The sequence below is a fragment of the Fundulus heteroclitus genome, chromosome 16 (genome assembly GCF_011125445.2).
Source record: "Fundulus heteroclitus isolate FHET01 chromosome 16, MU-UCD_Fhet_4.1, whole genome shotgun sequence".
NCBI lineage: Eukaryota > Metazoa > Chordata > Actinopteri > Cyprinodontiformes > Fundulidae > Fundulus > Fundulus heteroclitus.
In genome coordinates, this window is record NC_046376.1 from 18,224,066 (window position 1) to 18,241,530 (window position 17,465).

The following is a 17,465-nucleotide window of genomic DNA, read 5'->3' on the forward strand; positions in this document are numbered from 1 at the left end:
CTTTTTCTACGTGCCTAAAAACATCTTTGTATAACTGCAGATCTGTGTGCGGTGTATTAATCTTCCCTGTTTCCATCAAAGACATCAACTCATCAAAAAAAATAGTTACAGTCCTTGACAAATATGGTCTCCAGAAAAGGTTAAAAAAAATAACTTAATGAGAGTGGGACTGATTCTGTTCTCTTAAACAAAGATTTAAAGACTCTAAAACAGGTTGTTGGGGTATACCTGTATACAGACCTTGAAAATGAAAAGTACACAAAACAATATTATCTGACAAATTACTAGGGTCTGATATGTTTTCAACGTAATCCATAGAATCTGGAAGGGAACGAGAAGTGCTGGAGTAAAGCGATTCATTTAGACATCAACTAAATCTGTTAGTCTTTGTCACAAAGGATGTGATTCATCAAGATCTAATCTTACTTTTTACCTTCGTTAAGATAAGAATATACGTTTTGTGGAAAGGCACAAAGTGATTCGCCAAATGCATCACATTATATCATTTCAGGAGTATCCTCTCCTGGTCAATGCCGTTCTCACAAATAGCTCCTCTGTCATCAAGGGATTTCATGACAAAATCTAGATTAGTCCTTGAGTTAGATAAGGACGTTCTTTGTTTCATGACAATGAAAAGAATCTGCACAATAAATGCAGCAGCTAAATCTTTTGGCAGGAAATATAAACATAGAAAGGTTGGAAAAATATTAATTAATGTTCAGCTGAGAAGCTGGATCTGCTTCTCTCTTTGTTTCTTGCCTTGCTTGTTCTTAATGCATTGTTAAAAAAAAGTTCAAGCCACATTGGTCTTAAAAGTACTGATAAAGTCAACCAGGTTTTTTTTTTTAAAATGGTGCATTGTCAGATGAATCTCAATTTAAATAGTAACATTCAGACAGAAGTGTCCAAGTTTGATGTAAATAACATGAAACAGATCCATCCTGCCATGGTTCAGAATGGTAGGTGGTTAGTGGTGTAACGGTGTAGGAGATAATTTCTTGGCACATTTTAGACCCTTTAGTACTAGTTGGTACTTATAGTTAGCAACACAGCCTACCTGAGTATTGTTCTTGTCATGTTCTTGAACATAACAATGGGTTCACGTCACACCACTGGCCTCCATAGTGCGCAGATCTCAGGCTATTTTTAAGAGATTCACATCATCAGTGTGCAGTAAGCAAATCAGCAGAAATCGAGCGATGCTTACTTGTCTCAGAGGAATGTTTCCGGCACCTCCTCGATTGTACGCCATGAAGATTTAAGAACGTTAAGAAAGTAAAACAGGATCCAACATGGTACTAGCAAAGTGTACCCAATGAAGTTATACAAAAGTATCTGGCACAACTTCATTGACTCCCAACATGCATGGAGAGAAACAAAGATCTGGTGATGTGATGACTCCACTACTTGAACTTAGAGTACTTGTAATGTTGTTTCCAGGTATCTCCAGTGTTGCTTGAATCTCCACTTCACTGCACTTAATGAAGTAGCTATGGTGTGTAAGTGAATGTGTGATAAAATGCAGTCATTGGTTAGAAGCTGAAAGTCTACTGGGGATATTTGGCCTTTGTGTTATTAAGTCTATTCTTTAATAATGCTCTTTTGTCAGTAAATTCTTCACATTGACTTCTTGAACACATAGTGCAACTCCTATGCCCTCTCACTGGATGTCCACAGACATCAGTGTTGCCTCTGTGCTGCATGATATGAAAGGAAGGAAGCTACTCTGCAGATAAGCACTACAGCCAGGAAGCTGATATAAGTCTGTAATCAAAGGGAGGGCCGGGGGGGTGGTGGACTATACTGTTGTCCTTAGCAGCACCAAACTTTCCTGTGAAAGTGGAAAATTTAGTCGTAGCTTGAAAAAGACCATACTGTATAAAGTGGAAGCAGATGGATGGGCTTTTTAGTAACATTTATGTGTAATGGCTTAATAGAATTATTTAACAGTGATGACGAGTGAAAGATTGGTTTATTCTTCCTCCTTGGAAGCATATTTCCTCTCATCCTGTGTTTATTCTAAACGTAGCAAGAAGTGGAACATGGGTGGGGTGGAAAACAGAGACGGTCAGAGTTGAATACTATAGGCGTGGTTCATAATTCTTTTCTCATGCACTCCAGGGTCTTTGCGTCTTCAATTGTCTTTTCTTTCCTCGTGGAAGTTACAAAGTAGACCTCATGCGAGCAGCTTTGGGTTTAAGGCAACAAGAGGAGCGCTGCAACATGGCGACGAACAGCACTGATACGGAGGAGCACCTGAGGGCAAACGTGGAGGATCAGCCACCAAACGCACGACTGCTTCAAGATGTGCTGTGTGATTCCTGCATGGACACCCCCAGCAGAGCGCTCAAATCCTGCCTGACTTGTCTGGTCTCCTACTGCGAAGCCCACCTCCGACCGCATCTGGAGAAAGCCAAATTTCAGAACCATCATTTGGTGGATCCCCTCCATGACATCGACCGCCAGACTTGTGAGATTCATCAACTTCCCCTCAAGAGCTTCTGCTTTCAGGACAGCTGCTGTGTCTGTGGAGACTGTGAGGACCAGGAGCACGATGGGCACGAAACAATGTCCTTGGAGGAGGCTCGAGGACACGTTGAGGTCCTCCAAAACAAGAATACAAACACAGATATTGTTTTGTACTGATTTCTAATCTGCTCTTGTGTGTAGAACCGACGCAGCATGTGTTGTTTTCTTTGAAACCGTTTGTAGACTGCACTTCTGCAGAAACACAAGGAGATCAAGCAGCACGTCTCAGATGTAGAGAAAGTAGTTGGAAAATTGCAGAGCAACAGTGCTTTCCTTAAGGTAACATTAAAATAAGTTAAAACCTTTATTTTAGACAATATGTTTTAATCTAAGTATAGAGAACTGATTTTATAATTTTTTGATGTCCTCAGTCTTCTGTGCAGGAGGTTTGTGTTGTTGTTGAACAGCAGTTCACCAGGCTGCAGAACGCTGTGAAGGAGGCCAGAACGAAGGTGGAGACACTGCTGGAAGGAGAGCAGAAGCGAGCTCTGAGACAAGCGGAGGGCATCCAGGCACATCTGGAGCAGAGGAAGGTGGAGCTGATGAAAACTGCAGCCAAGATGAATAGGCTGTCCAAGATCAAATCTGATGTTGATTTTCTAAAGGTACAACATCTCTCAGAAGTAGACACACCTCTGTTAAACAATAATAATAATAATAATAATAATAATAATAAAATAATTCTGCATTCAGTATGGTGTATATCCTGCATAATTTAACTGAGAAGCAAACAAATGTATTTGTGGAAAGATGTGATACATTTCCAAAAAGCTGCAAAAGCCTAATACAAGTCTACACAACCTTGATACTATCTTTCTAGCACCTTTTCATTCAAAAAAAGTGTTTAGTCTTATTCTGTAACTTTATCAACATCCCACATCTGGACTTATCAATACTCAACCGGTTTATTTTCAAAAGTTCCACAAATGAAGCAGATTCCAAGGACAAAGTACGTCCACAGCCCTCTTCAGGAGACCCCACAGATATAGTTTTGGATGTTGGCTAAGCCATCCCAAACCTTATTTGCCTCACATGAAGTCATACTTTTGTTGATTTGGATCTGTGCTTGGTCTCACTGTGAGGCTCAGTAAGGAAATTACTCCTCAATTCCAGTTTTCAAGCTGATACTAAACGTTAGATCAAAACTGACAGGTATTTGGAACAAGTAACTATTTAATTTACCTTAAATTACCGTTACCTTAATTCCACCTGGGGAAAATAAACCCCAGATAATGATGCTACTTCCTTAGTGTTACATTGTTGGTATGGTGTTATTTTGAAATGTGCAGGGCTGTGTTTGTGAAAATGTTCCCCAAACATTTGGGGAACATTTCCCCCAAGGCCACTAACCTTGCAACCCGGATTGTTAATGTGTAGCACTCTTGATTTAGTTTCACATTAACAATCTGGGTCTGCTACCATCAAATCCATTCAGGAAAAGGAGGGATATTCAGCAGAACTTTTCGAGCTGATTGGGCGAAGTGACCCCTAGTTCCCACCAAACAAAGTTTATTGTTACTGAAATTCAGCTGCAGTGATATTGGACTCTCTGATATAAGACATTAAGAAATACAGTATGAAGGTTGAGTTTTTCCCCCCTTTTAATTGAAATAATCTGTAATCATTCATCACACAGTTCAATAGTGGATGTCCAAGTTCCGAATATGAAGCTGCTTTCAATCTGTGAAATTATTGCATGTGTGTATAATACCTTGAACCTGCAGAAGAAAATCCTAACAAAACAATATGAGAGCAGAGAAAAGACTTTTGGTAAAGTAAAGAAGTAGGTAAAAAAGTAGGTAAAGAATCTGTAAAACTCTCTGGTGTCACAAAACAAGAACTTTGTTTTTTCACTAAACTTGGGCTCTATTTAGTTCATTGGCTCTATGATGTCACATGGCGCCACTTCTATAAGACTGGACCTCAGAACAAAGTCTCCATCTAAGGAAGAAATCAGACCCGACAAAGTCAACAGGACCAGGCTGCTTATTACAGCTTCACTTGACTTGAATGTTTTAATGTTCTGTCATTTTTCGTTTTAGATTTTTTTTTTTTTGTAAAATCCCATCAAACAACGTTAGCTCTCTGGCCATGTGGATTTGCAGTCAGTAGGCAAGAGGCGGGTAACGCCCTGGACATATCGCCTCTCGACTGGTCTGATCTTAATAACCAATGAGATTAAATGATTGATGGGCCTTAATGTAGCTGAGACTTAGCATGATCATTCATTTTACAACAGTAGTTTAAATCTTTCATTTTATATTTAGTTTTTTATACAGGTGGTAATGCATGAGACTAAACTAATTTAATGATTACACTGACCTCTAGTAGCTTTTTTTGTACCCTCTGGTTCAGATACGCTGGTAGTGCAGAGTTGGTGAAAACAAGCTCTCCATAAACAGGATTGAGCTGAGGAGGGAAGATTACAGAGTCTAATGCCTGTTTGGGGTCAAAGGTGTCATGTCATGTTGAATTAGACCAACATATTCTCCGAGTAAGGGTTTATTTTGAATACAGGCCTGTTGACGGTGTACATAAAGGTTCTCTGTGACTCCATAGAAAAATAAATGAGTTCTAGTTCAGAGAAAAAAAAAATTCTTTTTCTTTTTGTCTGTTTTGTAACCTCGTGACCCTGATTCATTACACTCATGTTGTGTTCACATTGTAGGATTACACAGAGTGGAACAAAGGATCGACAGACGTATGCGTGCCCGCAGTGCACATCAGTCGACCGGATCATCTGCAGCAGTGCGTCCAAGCAGTGACTGATGTTACTCAGGAGTTGTGCGACCTGATTTTGGACTCCTATGGTGAACAAATGAGGCTGATCTGCAGATGTGGTGAGCTAGTTTTAGTAACATAACAATGGAGGTATCAGTGGAGAGGAAGCTGCCTCAGACATGTTTACTTCAACAAATATTTTGATGTTCTATCCAGCCATCAATGACCCTTTGATGTACAGACATTATCCTATTGCTTTGACTCAGACTGATATGACAAATGATCTAAATGGATCACCAACAAACTTCTTCACCGTTTAAAGCCCAGTAACTATAAAGGTCTATATAAATCTCTAACTAAGCCATAAATGTACCAGTGAAGCTCTGACATACACCAAACATGACTTGATAGGTTCTTGTTATTATACATACAGTTTTTTTTTCTCTGTCCAAAATCTATGTATATCTATTTTGTTTTAAACCCCTTGCTGTTTCTTGTCAATTGTTTTACAAAGTTAAATGTGTTTAGAGCATGCCAAGGTTAAAAATGTGTACAAAAAAACTTAAAAAATATTTATTTTATTGGAGTACCATAATCATAGACTTAACATTTTTTGAAAACTGCTTTTAATTTGAGTACATTTATTTTTAGAGAGAAAATCAAATGTTAGAAAATGATCGTTATATACAAAATCTCTAACGACACCTTTATTGTCAGTATGTTGTGCAGTGCCCTTTTGCCAAGGCAGAAGCATGCAGTCTCCTCCTGTGACGTTTCACAAGTTTGGCGCATACAACTTAAGCCATCCCTTTTTTCACGATCCCTATAAATCACCCCGGATCCCGAGTCCTCTCTTACCATCACTTTCCTTGAGCTCTCTCCAGAGATTTTCTCTAGGATTTCAATCCGGCACTGAGCTAGCCATTGAAGAAGGTGTTGGTCTGATGATTTTGTCAAAGGTTTCCATTTCTTATCCTGCTGAAAGGGGCTATAATGTTCTATTGTCAGGTTTCTTGTGGAGTTCTTCAGATTTTTACTAAATATTTTGTGGCATTATGAGGAATTCTCAATGTCAAATAGCCTCACAAGGACCTCATGGTCTTTGTAGGAGAAACACGTCATCACACATCCTCCACCACACTTAAAAGGAGGCATGATGTGCTTTACTGCATTTGACTCCATGATGCCACTATTTACTGCGGTTCTCTAAGAGCTTTGGGCATTTTTTTTTTACCTTACCGTCTCTCATGCTCACAGTTAAGTAGTGACAAGACAAACTTGGATCCTCGTCTAACCTACTGCTGCGCTACCACAACATGGGCCTCTGTGCCATGGCATGTCAATTCTATCAACCAAAGAAAAGCACAGCATCCTCCTCTGAATGCAAATTATCATTTGAGTGGTTGGAGTTGTACCAGGTTCTGCTGCTGCAATAAAAGATGAATTTAGTAGGTGTCAGAAAATGTGGCAAGATTTAACAATCTGTGATTAACCTTTCTGCCAAATCATAAAGCAGATGATAGACGCTTGGTGCCAGAATCTCAGCCATCTTCTCTGCCTGATCCTGAGACCCAGGAAGACTTTTTGACATGTAAACACATTTGAAGACTTTATATCTTGTATTTTCTGCCATAGCTATAAAGCCAAACAGTTTCCCATAAAACTGCAATTTCCGTTTTCAGACGCAACGAGGTTGTCCTTCGACCCCGACACCGCTCATCGTTTCCTACGTCTGACGGTAGACAACAGAAGGTTAACCAACACCAGCCCCTGGCAGCACAGCTACCCGCACCACCCCAGCCGCTTTGACTACTGGCGTCAGGCCATGACATCGGAGAGCCTCTACTTGGGACGGCATTACATTGAAGCAGAGCTGAGTGGGGAGGGCGCACACGTCGGGGTCACTTACAAGAGCATAGATCGTAAGGGAGAAGAAGGCGGCAGCTGCATCACCGGGAATGACTTTTCCTGGTGCGTTGGAAGAAACAGCAAAGGTTTCTCTGCCTGGCATGCTGGGGAGGAGACGCCTCTGGACGTCTCTGACGTCACCAGGGTCGGCATATATCTCGACTTTCAGTGCGGCTCTGTGTCTTTCTATGACATAACAGGCCCTATGACGCCGCTCCACACGTACACCGCTGACTTTATAGAGCCCTTATATGTAACAGCCTGGCTATCAAAGAAAGACAACGCTGTAACTCTGGTTAATGCAAAATGATGCCAACAAATTTTCTGCTGAGTTATAAATGTCCATGGAGGTTTCACGACAGGGGCAAAAAAAATGTGTAATGTACAAATGGCCGATATTTCACATGCATGTCAATGAATGAGAAATTTACTACCATCTAGTGGTAGCTGTGCAACTTACTGTAAACACAGGCTTCGTCTGCATCAGTGGGCGTCAGGAATCTTCTGCAGATTTATTGGTGTTTTACTGCCACTCAATGTAATGTGCATGAGAAAGAGCGGACGACAATAACTCACACTGCCACTTATTCTCTTGATTTGTCTTGCAAGTTTATTTGGTTATTAATCTACTCATTGTCCAACACCATTATATCATCACTTTGATAATATGTAGCTGTTATGACTCTATAATCATCCTGTTTTTTTATGTATCCTAACTATCAGGAAAACTGTGCGTAAAAGTTAACTTTAAACTGTAAAATCAATTTCGTTCTCATCATAAGCTGGATTTACGAAATGCACGCCTGTCTGAGTCATGGAGATGGAATCGGTGCCGTACAGATTAGGCATGTCGGGCAGCATATCAGGCTTGTCAAAGATCGGATTGTCAAATCCGTGGTCAGTTGCTCCGTTGAGGTCACTGACGTTGGTGTTTCTCCTAAAGAGACTCAGAGATGGCATCGAAGGCAGCGAAGGCATCGAAGGCATCGGAGGCATTGGAGGCATCTGTACAACTCCCTTACGGATTAGGGCAACCACAATCACAATAAGCGTAATCACGAGTAAAGCTCCAAAAACAGCTCCAACTACTGTCCCTACACTGCTTTCAGGCTCACTGGCAGTTTGAATGTCTGCTCCCGTTATCCCCAGTTTGGAGCCATGAGATTTAATGTCCTTTAGCATGTCCTGGGCCAGAGCCTGTGACAGTTTCCCTGTCTCTCCATCCAGAATAACTACCTGGATCTCAGGTGATGATCCAAAAGGGATTATTCCCATTAACCGCTGTGGCTTTAGGACTTTGGACATGCCCAGCTGAATGGACTCGTATTGAGGCAATGAAAGAAAAAGGTGACGTATTCGTTCCCTGAAATTCTGCAGCTTGAAGCCATCAGTATAATGAACGGTGACAATGGCACCGCACACCTCGCAGCAGTGTCCGACAGGACGCAGAGGCTTTTTACAGCTCGAGGAGCCGCAGGTTATTGCACTGCAGATGTGTTCGTGGTGGACAGAGTTCCCACAGACGCAGCCAGTAGGATCCGGACAACCTGGGTTTCCAACGGTGACAGCCGATGAGCCGTGAAACTGAAACTGGCCTGAACCTGAGCCGAGATACTCGGAGAACTCGGATCTGCTATCAAATACCTTCCCCAGCACTGACACAGATTTGACGGGGATGGTGGTCTGACTGGAGCTGGTGTCCACACGGAAGGAGGAGAGGACTTTGAAAATGACATCATCCTGCTGACAGGGGACGCTCTCCTCATGCACCGAGAAGAGGAAATGTCCGTCCTGCAGGTCGTTCAGAGTGGCAGCTGCCTGCCACAGAGCCGGATTAAACCAACGCAGGGACTCGGAGTCTTTGAACTTGGTCCTCACTCCTGCGCCACAGCCGGGGTCTTGTCCGCTGAGCACGTAAAACCCGGCTCCCGAATTCAGAATCATCTCTCCATCCATAGGTAGCGTCATCTCTTGCACGGCGTGAGAGGTCTCCACGAAGACGGACACTTTCCTCTGAGATGAAAAGTGAACTCTGTCGTTGCCGCAGGGAACATCTCCTTTATCCCAGTTGGTTTTATTCTCATAGTTGGTATCAGGGATCCACTGCTTGTAAAGGGCATCTGTCGCCCCAGCAAGGCAGAAGATGAGGAGCACTTGTGACATTTTCAGCATCTTGAATGTTTGTGCCAGGGAAAGGCAAAAATGATTTGACCTTTGATTCCAACCTTGTGACAGTCATGAGAGCAGCACCGCTTGCTGCTAAAGTTCATGAGCTCATCCCGTTCATGAGCAGGTGACCTGTAAATATTTAGACCATGCGCTTGGACACTCGTGTAGTAGGAAGACAAGTCAAAACTGTCCTCCCCCTTAAGTTTCTGGGGTTAAAACAACAACTTTTCAGCAGGTTGGAATAATATGGAACACAGGTTAAATTAGATTTTTAGACTCAGCATATTATTTACTTTTTTGCTATGTGGAGAGATAAATACTAGTAGTCAGCCTTAGTGAGGTGAAAGAATATTTCTTAATTGGGGAATTCAGTTTTAACCGTTTTATAAAATATAGGTAGCTGTTGAAGGACGTTTGCATCTGTGGAAAGAACATGACCTTTCATGGATACACGCACCGCAAAATCAGTAATGTAATTAAAAAAAAAATAAAGAGGAATCTGGAAATGAATCAGAGTAATTACTTTAACTGTTTTGACTGATCCAAAGCTCCAGATCCCCCATCTTCTTCAGAATCCTCATCAGGCTCAATCTTCATCCTCATCCACCACGCTCATCACCTGCCTGGAGGAAATAAAAACACGGATGTGTCAAAACACATTTCTCTAATGAAACATTACCAAAACTTAAGACATATTGGTTAGCACTCCTGATCAGGTCCAATCATCTTACATAACCACCATCTCTTTTACAAGTCAAGTCATCCCTCTCGCAACGACAGCGGCAACCCTCGATGTGAGACTGGGCCCTCATTTCTCATTTGATAATCACATCAATCATCTGTTTAAAGCTTGTTTCTTCCAGTTTAAGAATATTTCCAAACTTTGTCATTAATTCAACCTCACTGATACAAAAAAAAAAAAGGCTGGTCCATGCCTCGGTCTCCTCCCGGCTTGATTTCTGTGAAGCCTTGCTAATGGGGATTCAAGGAATATTCAGAAGCTGGAATACATCCAGAACTGTGCTGCAATAATCTGGACGAAAAGGCTGCAGAGTGGAACACATCACTCCATTTCTCCATAAATCCACTGGCTCTCCATTACCTACAGAATCCATTAAAAAATTACTCTCATCACCAACCAGTGGATTCACGGCAATGCTCCAGAATAACTAAAGGACCTCCTCGCACCCCGTTCACATAACACCAACGTCCTCCATCCACCTCACACCTGAGAGCTACACAGACACTTGTTGCTTTTAAAAAGGTCTTAAAGACTTCACTTTTTAAACAAGGATTTCCCACTGCTGAGTTCTAATCTTCATTTTATTTTTGTCTGGTTTTATTGTTTTATTCTTTTGCACCAGATAAAAAAATTTCAATGCAAAAGTGCTTTACCAATAAAATTTTATTTATTATTATTACTCTCTATAATCACATGTTTTCCCAATAAGACACATTGAAGTGGTCGGTGGCAATTCGACTAAATGTTCAAAAGGGCTGTAAAGTTTTGCTAGGTATTGTAGATCCTGTAGATCACCTTTGGGTCCTCCCATTTTATAAATATTTGATGCATGAGAATGATCGCATAATATGTATCTCATATGAAAAGTAAAATTAAGAGCTATTAGAAGTTGCTTCAAGAAGTTCTTTATGGATTGTCTGAAAGCTTGGAGTAAAAAGGAAAACTGTTCCTAAACCTTCAATAAAAATATTGCTGAGAATAAGTATGTGTGTTATTAAAACACATCCAGTCAATAGACCTGTATTTCCCTCTGGTATAATAGCGTTTTGTTTACATTATATCCCATGTAGCTAAGTGGATGGCATAATACACAACAAGTTACTGTTTCAAACAGATTCCCGGAGCTTTAGAAGAAAAAAATGTTTATACTTGAAACAATATCTTGAATTTATAAACGTCTTCAAGGTACCATTCTGTTTTACGCTGAAAACATCCCAAGATGCGCTTCTTGGAAGCGGAAAAATGTGCGTGGTTGAACCTTACCTGCTCAGGCTAATCAAGAAATGAGGGAAACGTGCAGAACCTGGTGAAACATTTTAGGGAGAGGAGGCACTTACAGGAAATCTGTGACAACTGCGTGACTGTAGTGGCATAACTATAAAGAAACAAAAACTATATTCCCCAAAATAAAATAAATACATATAATTTCATATGTATGATTTAATAAAAAATGTGCCAGTGGTGTAATATGTGGTTAAATGTGCAAACCATTCGTTTAAACTTGATTTAGGTAAATGTTTAAATATTCTATAATAATTTCAGTTTTATTTCGCAATGATGCCATGTTTCCCTTGCTAGAATCATTTAAACTACCCCTGTGGTTCGTCAAAACGTCCCCAACATCTAATTAGTTAACCTGCAGAGCAGCTCAACTGCAGACCAATCACATTGTCCTATAATGCGCTGGTCCCGCCCTTTGATGTAGATGAGTGAGGAAGACGGATAAAAATAGATTCATCAAAAAAAAAAAAAAACTGAGATTATTATATGTAATCATAATCATATTAAATAATTTAACACGAAAATTATTTCCCCATTATGTATATATAATATATTATTTATTTTTAGCTTAAGATGGTCTATTTTTGAATTCAGTTAGAAATGTAATTATTTTTTTAATTATCACATATAATAATTTATATGTATTTAAAAAAATCGTCATGTGTTGATTTGTGGGGAGCTGATACGAAGGATAAAGAAGATCGTGATCGCATGCGCGTCTGCTTGGTGAACTGGGGGAGCATAAGCAGAAGAAAACACGTGGAAATGAAGTGCTGGGTGAGACAGCTGACACTAATTGTCCCGGTTTGTTGTCGTTTGTTACACCTTGTGCAGGGCTGTTGCGCAAACTGCGGAGAAAACATGTGACGTTTATTTCACCTTTGAGCACGCTGTGTCAGGTAAACTGCTGTGTCAGAAATACAATGTTCCCTTGGTAAATATGAAAGTATGCTGTCTCGTACACTCTTTGATCATTCTGATTAAAAAAACAAACTTTTCTTGATTCTTCTTTGATGTGGAGAAGTTAGCAATGCTGGGTTTATTTTTAATTTCAGATCTCCATATTTTACTTTTTTTTCACATTTTTGAATTTGTTAAGGTGTCAAAATAACTACAATTTTATTGTAGATGATTGAAAAAAGTGCCAATATATTGGTATTTTGAACAATTAGTGTAGGGTTACACAGATTTCCCTGTGTTATTTTTATAGGAGAGCTTTCAACCACTTTTAAAGCATTGTTTTTGGGTATATTTGATGCCCTATATACGATTTTGTCTTGTATTCCTGTTCGTTTTGTGGTTCTCTTCACAATGTCTTCACATTTAGATCTTCCACTTCTTGTGTATTTACTCTTGCTTCCTCCAAGGTTCTCTGTCCAGAATGTCTTTTCATTTAGAAACCTCAAATGTAAGAAACATCACTTAAAGCACAGAGAGGCTGTACATGCAGATGTTACACCTACATGCAATCACTTGTGTATTTATAGTTAAATTATAGTCAATTTACCATAACACAAAGAACACATTACGTCTTCTGCTTAGGATTTGGAGTGATGTATAAATATATCAATGTATCAGTGTAAAATGTTCTAACTAAACAAAATTGACAGTTGTCAAGTCTTATTCTGCTTAAAAGTTTCATGATTTTAGTTGTGTGTTTTTTTGTTTTTTTTTTTCCAATTTTTAATCGGGTTCTATCTAATTCTTATATATTTTTTTATAGCCTTTAAAAGCCATCTCAAATTACCTGAAACATGAGGCATCCCAATTACCCACACTACATTTGGTCATTTTTACACAAGAAAATGTGCTGATCCAATTTATTTTACATATTTTTTTAATGTTCACTCTATACCAACCTATCCTTACAGGTTTGAAGGAGTGACTTGTGCCTTTCTTCGTCCTCATGCCTAAAGGCAGTTTGGAGTAAACGATAAACCGAACAGTCAGGTCTTTGGAAACTATAAATAAACACGGATAACATGCATATGATTTTCAGAGAGAACCCAGGAGTTTCTTGCTGCAAGGCAACAGTGCTAACAACTTTTCTGTTGTGCAGCCCCATACAAATGTTTATAACCACGTTTTCATGTTGCTTGATGCTTCACTCTTCATGCCTGATTCTTGCCACACACCCCTTTGTAATATAAATGATTCGCTTTTTTCCCCCTCTTTTATCTGTGATATGAACAAACTCGCACCCCTTTGCAGAAGACTCAATAAAAATAAATCTCTTTGTCAGACTTTATCCAGCACTCCCAGCATGGAAAAGTCAGGGCTTGCTGGGAACAATCGGTACTCCCTGGTGGCACAAGCATCTGTTGAAAGTGTGTCAAGCATGTTTGAAGTCTTTGAAGCCAAATCTGGACACAATCAAAGAGTGGGAACGGATAAATGATCCAACCGACTAAAGTTGGTTTAACAAATCATGTCTCATTCCCAGTCTTTCAGTTGTCAACCAAAGATCTACTGAAACCAGTCTGTCAGTGTGAACTAAAATATGGACAGACTGGAATTGTGTGTCCTGTCAGCAGCCGTGGAGCTTTGTCATCTAAGTTTCAGTGCAAGGATGAAATGCTTTTTCCTTAACCTTTCCAAAATTACTGGATGGAGAAAGCTTGTGACTTTAACAACTTATTAATTTGATTGAACGTAATGCTTTGCTTTGTAGAAAAATGTCAAACGATGCAACTGAGCCCTGTTCTTCCTACCTTGTGACAGCAGGACGAATGGAAAACATCCATCACTTACCCGCACCCTCCTGTGACGCATGCATGGAGCCAGTGATGGAGAGGCCCCACCACGGCGGAGGGTGGCTCCTGTCTGGCATAGTCTGCATCAACATTCTGATTTTGGGCAGTGCCATGGTCAGCACCAGTGCTTTCAGTAGCGTGGCTGTCACTGTTGTGCACCGCCAAATCTTCTTGATCTTCCTGCTTGTGCTCACTATGATGTGGATGGTGTTTTACATGGTCTTCACCTCCCGACAAGGCCAAGAAGCTTCAGTCAGAGATGCAAATGCAGGCCCAGTTTGGCTGAAAAGTAAGAAGTCTTTACGATCCTCTGTGTAACTGTTTTAGCTTACCTATTTAAAGTGTTTTTCTTCTGTATTCCAGTTGGACTTGTGCTGTTTGGCCTCCTTAGTCTCCTCATGGACGTCTTCAAGATTGCCCATTATGTCGGCTATCTACACTGCGATTCAGCCGTTAAAGTGGCCATGCCTGCTGTTCAAGCGGCGTATCTGTTCATCCAGGTTCCTGAATTTCTAGGAACATTATTTCGATCTAATGCATGAGACCAGTCTTACCGCTGCATGAAACTTTAACCTAAATTGTGTGTGTTTTTTTTTTGTTTGTTTTTTTTTAAGACTTACTTTCTGTGGACTCATGCAAAGGACTGCGTGCAGCAACACACTAATTTTACAAGGTAGGTCATTTTGCTCTTGCCAATAAAGGGGACTTCTTAAGTTATCGCTGGTTATTGTGTGTGTTTACACATTCAGGTGCGGTCTGACTCTTACGCTTTCAACTAATCTGGTGGTGTGGATGGCAGCTGTGACGGAGGAATCTATTCACCAAACCGCCATTCCAGACTGGAATATTAGTGTCTCAAACAAGCTATACAGAGGTATCAAGATATATATATATATATATATATATATATATATATATATATATATATATATATATATATATTAAATGGCAGTCGGACTTTTCTTTCTGTTTCAGCTAGCTATGGTGAGCAGACGTGTAGATGCAGCCACTCGGCATGTGAGACCTTCAAAGGGGCCTTTTATTACCTGTACCCTTTCAACATAGAGTACAGTCTCTTTGCTGCTGCCATGGCCTACGTCATGTGGAGGAATGTAGGCCGAGTTGTGGGGCATCGAAGCCACCGCAAAGTTAAATTCCAACTTAAGGACATGTATTTTGGACCGGTGCTGGGGTTTCTCCTGGCGATCGCAGGACTCGTTACATTCATATTGTACGAGGTGTACATACAGCAGGGCGGAGGAGAAGAGAGAAATCTGGCCCTGCTCATTCACTTTGTTATGAATGTGGTGATTGTGAGCCTGCTGTCAATTTCCACGGTGATCGGCTGCGTTCTCTACAGACTGGACCATAGAGAACGCGTTTCGGGGGAAAACCCCTCTCGCAGCCTGGATGTGGGGTTGCTAGTGGGATCCTCACTGGGGCAGTTAATCATCAGTTATTTCACGACTGTGGCCATGGTGGCGACAGAGGCCAGAGGCCACCTGAGGGCTCTGAACCTGAGCTGGGCTGTGCTGCTGGTCCTCCAACTTGGCCTGCAGAATTATTTTATCGTCGAAGGCCTCAACCGGGAGCCCTTCCACCTCATTCAGATGGCAGCTATGCACACAAATGCTCAGACTGTCCAAGACCATATAGCGATACAGGTTGCTATTGACCGAAATGGTTCCAACTGTGTTCAAACTCCCGGTTCAGTTGAGCCCAACTGGAAGAGAAGAGCTATGAAGGAGGTCTGTGCCTTTCTCCTGTTGGGTAACATCATTGTAAGTTATATTTCTGGGTTTTTACTTATATTTCACAACACATCAGTTGACCAAAAAGTAATTTCTTGCCTGCATTCGCAGCTCTGGATCATGCCGGCATTCGGCGCTCGTCCTCAGTTTGACTACTCTGTAATGCTGAACTTCTACAGTTACACTGTGTGGACCGCGATAGTGAATACTGGACTTCCATTTGCCATCTTCTACAGGATGCACTCTAGTGCCAGCCTCCTCGAAGTTTACTTGAGCTCCTAAATTTCCAGTTTTTGTTTGTGGATGGGCAGTCAAATAAATGGCATTTTAAAATGTGTTAGTGGTGTTACTTTCTTTGGAAATTTTGTGCATTGTACATAATGCAGTTTATTGTTAGCATTTTGCTCCTTATCAAAGCATTTGTGGTCAGTTGAAAGAACCAATCTGAACCTATTGCAGAACTGAAAATTAACTTAAACTGTACTGGATGATTTTATTATTTGTATTTTAATGTTAGTAGTTATTTTTGAAAATCAAAGGATGGTTACAAGCTTAAAAGTCTTTTGAGCTATGAGTTAAAATATGAAGACCTGTAAAACACTATGTACGTATTGCAATAACAGAGCAATTAAACTACAGAGAAGACTTGCTGATTCAATTTTTTCTTCAGTTTAGGAGGATTTATACAAACAACAAGGTTTGTGCTTTTCCATAGGAAAAGCACAAAGGTCATGTGAGTTTCCAGAGCTTTCAGAGCTGCAGTTTTGACTAATAATACTGCTCCAAACCTTTAAAACTGTCTGCTTTGCACTTTCTTAACAAGAGGAATCTAACAGCAGACAAACAGAACTTTATATACAAAAAAAGAAATCAGTTTTTTTAAAAGTGAACCACTGTAAACTTTACAGGCACTATCCCCATGCTGTAGCTGTTGGCTCTCTTTAGTCAAATTTATTTATTAAAATAGAATATCCAGCTCTCCTCTGTGCAAAATAAGATTACTTTGACTGTTCGAACTTCTCAAAATTCTCACTTAGGTCTGTCTACACCGGTGCATCTCCATAAGTTGGAATATCAGCAAAAACTTAATTTATTTCAGTGATTCTATTCAAAAACTGAAACTTGTGGATTTGTTGCACATAGCGTGTATTTTAAACACTTATAACTTCATTCTGATGTTTGATGTGCAGCTGAAAGCAATCGATATCTGTTTTTGGGAAGTTAGAATATTACATAAAACCAATAAAGATAACATGTTTACAGGTTACATAATCAAAGAAACCTGTTGACAGTGACAGCCAGCAAAGAAGCTGAGTGCTGTATCCAAGTATATTAGAGGAAAGTTGACTATAAAGAAAAGTCTATATAAGTCCAATGATCAAATTTTTTGAGAAAGCAAGTTTTATTAGTTTAATTTTTTTAGCTGTAGGCTATAATCACCATAAAGTAATGAAAGTCAGTTCTTAAAATGGATCATATTGTGTTCATTGACTCCGAGGTAATTCTTTAAGCAGAGGTTTCTAGCAGAACTTCAGGAGAGGGTCTTTTGTATTCAAATGACCAAGATGAAGGTCAAAAGCAAAGCCCGGTACCAAATCTTTAATTACTGAA

General features: G+C 40.2%; 4 protein-coding genes across 4 annotated transcripts; 3 read left to right on the forward strand and 1 right to left on the reverse strand.

Moving 5' to 3' along the window:
* Positions 1-1,551: 1,551 nt before the first annotated feature.
* Positions 1,552-7,769, forward strand: LOC105936183 (tripartite motif-containing protein 16). The gene is made up of 6 exons (XM_012876872.3): positions 1,552-2,601; positions 2,713-2,808; positions 2,901-3,134; positions 5,198-5,369; positions 6,764-6,841; positions 6,933-7,769. Exons 1-6 carry the CDS (start codon positions 2,179-2,181, stop codon positions 7,466-7,468), a joined length of 1,539 nt encoding a protein of 512 aa, XP_012732326.2. The 5' UTR covers positions 1,552-2,178; the 3' UTR covers positions 7,469-7,769.
* Positions 7,770-7,871: 102 nt separating this feature from the next.
* On the reverse strand, positions 7,872-10,055 carry amn (amnion associated transmembrane protein). The gene has a single exon (XM_012876876.3). The coding sequence runs from the start codon at positions 9,328-9,330 to the stop codon at positions 7,906-7,908; it is 1,425 nt and encodes a 474-aa protein (XP_012732330.2). The 5' UTR covers positions 9,331-10,055; the 3' UTR covers positions 7,872-7,905.
* Positions 10,056-12,063: 2,008 nt separating this feature from the next.
* Positions 12,064-14,645, forward strand: LOC118566501 (proton channel OTOP2-like). The gene is made up of 3 exons (XM_036148780.1): positions 12,064-12,127; positions 14,072-14,392; positions 14,467-14,645. The coding sequence occupies exons 2-3, from the start codon at positions 14,080-14,082 to the stop codon at positions 14,643-14,645; spliced, it is 492 nt and encodes a 163-aa protein (XP_036004673.1). The 5' UTR covers positions 12,064-12,127; positions 14,072-14,079.
* Positions 14,646-14,711: 66 nt separating this feature from the next.
* LOC105936168 (proton channel OTOP2) lies at positions 14,712-16,307 on the forward strand (the record flags this gene model as incomplete). The annotated part of the gene is made up of 4 exons (XM_012876853.3): positions 14,712-14,776; positions 14,853-14,977; positions 15,079-15,884; positions 15,966-16,307. Coding segments are annotated over 4 exons (1,167 nt in total), but the record flags the coding sequence as incomplete, so codon positions are not given.
* Positions 16,308-17,465: the final 1,158 nt, after the last annotated feature.

What these genes read in the sequence shown, in the direction of transcription:
- LOC105936183 (XM_012876872.3), top strand. Translation starts at nt 2,179, where the DNA reads ATGCGAGCAGCTTTGGGTTTAAGGCAACAAGAGGAGCGCTGCAACATG. An exon ending in GAGGCTGATCTGCAGATGTG is followed by an intron (nt 5,370 to 6,763) that starts GTGAGCTAGTTT and finishes CAAATCATAAAG; the next exon opens with CAGATGATAGACGCTTGGTG. An exon ending in CCAGGAAGACTTTTTGACAT is followed by an intron (nt 6,842 to 6,932) that starts GTAAACACATTT and finishes TTCCGTTTTCAG; the next exon opens with ACGCAACGAGGTTGTCCTTC.
- amn (XM_012876876.3), bottom strand. Translation starts at nt 9,330, where the DNA reads ATGCTGAAAATGTCACAAGTGCTCCTCATCTTCTGCCTTGCTGGGGCG.
- LOC118566501 (XM_036148780.1), top strand. Translation starts at nt 14,080, where the DNA reads ATGGAAAACATCCATCACTTACCCGCACCCTCCTGTGACGCATGCATG. An exon ending in AGGCCCAGTTTGGCTGAAAA is followed by an intron (nt 14,393 to 14,466) that starts GTAAGAAGTCTT and finishes TCTGTATTCCAG; the next exon opens with TTGGACTTGTGCTGTTTGGC.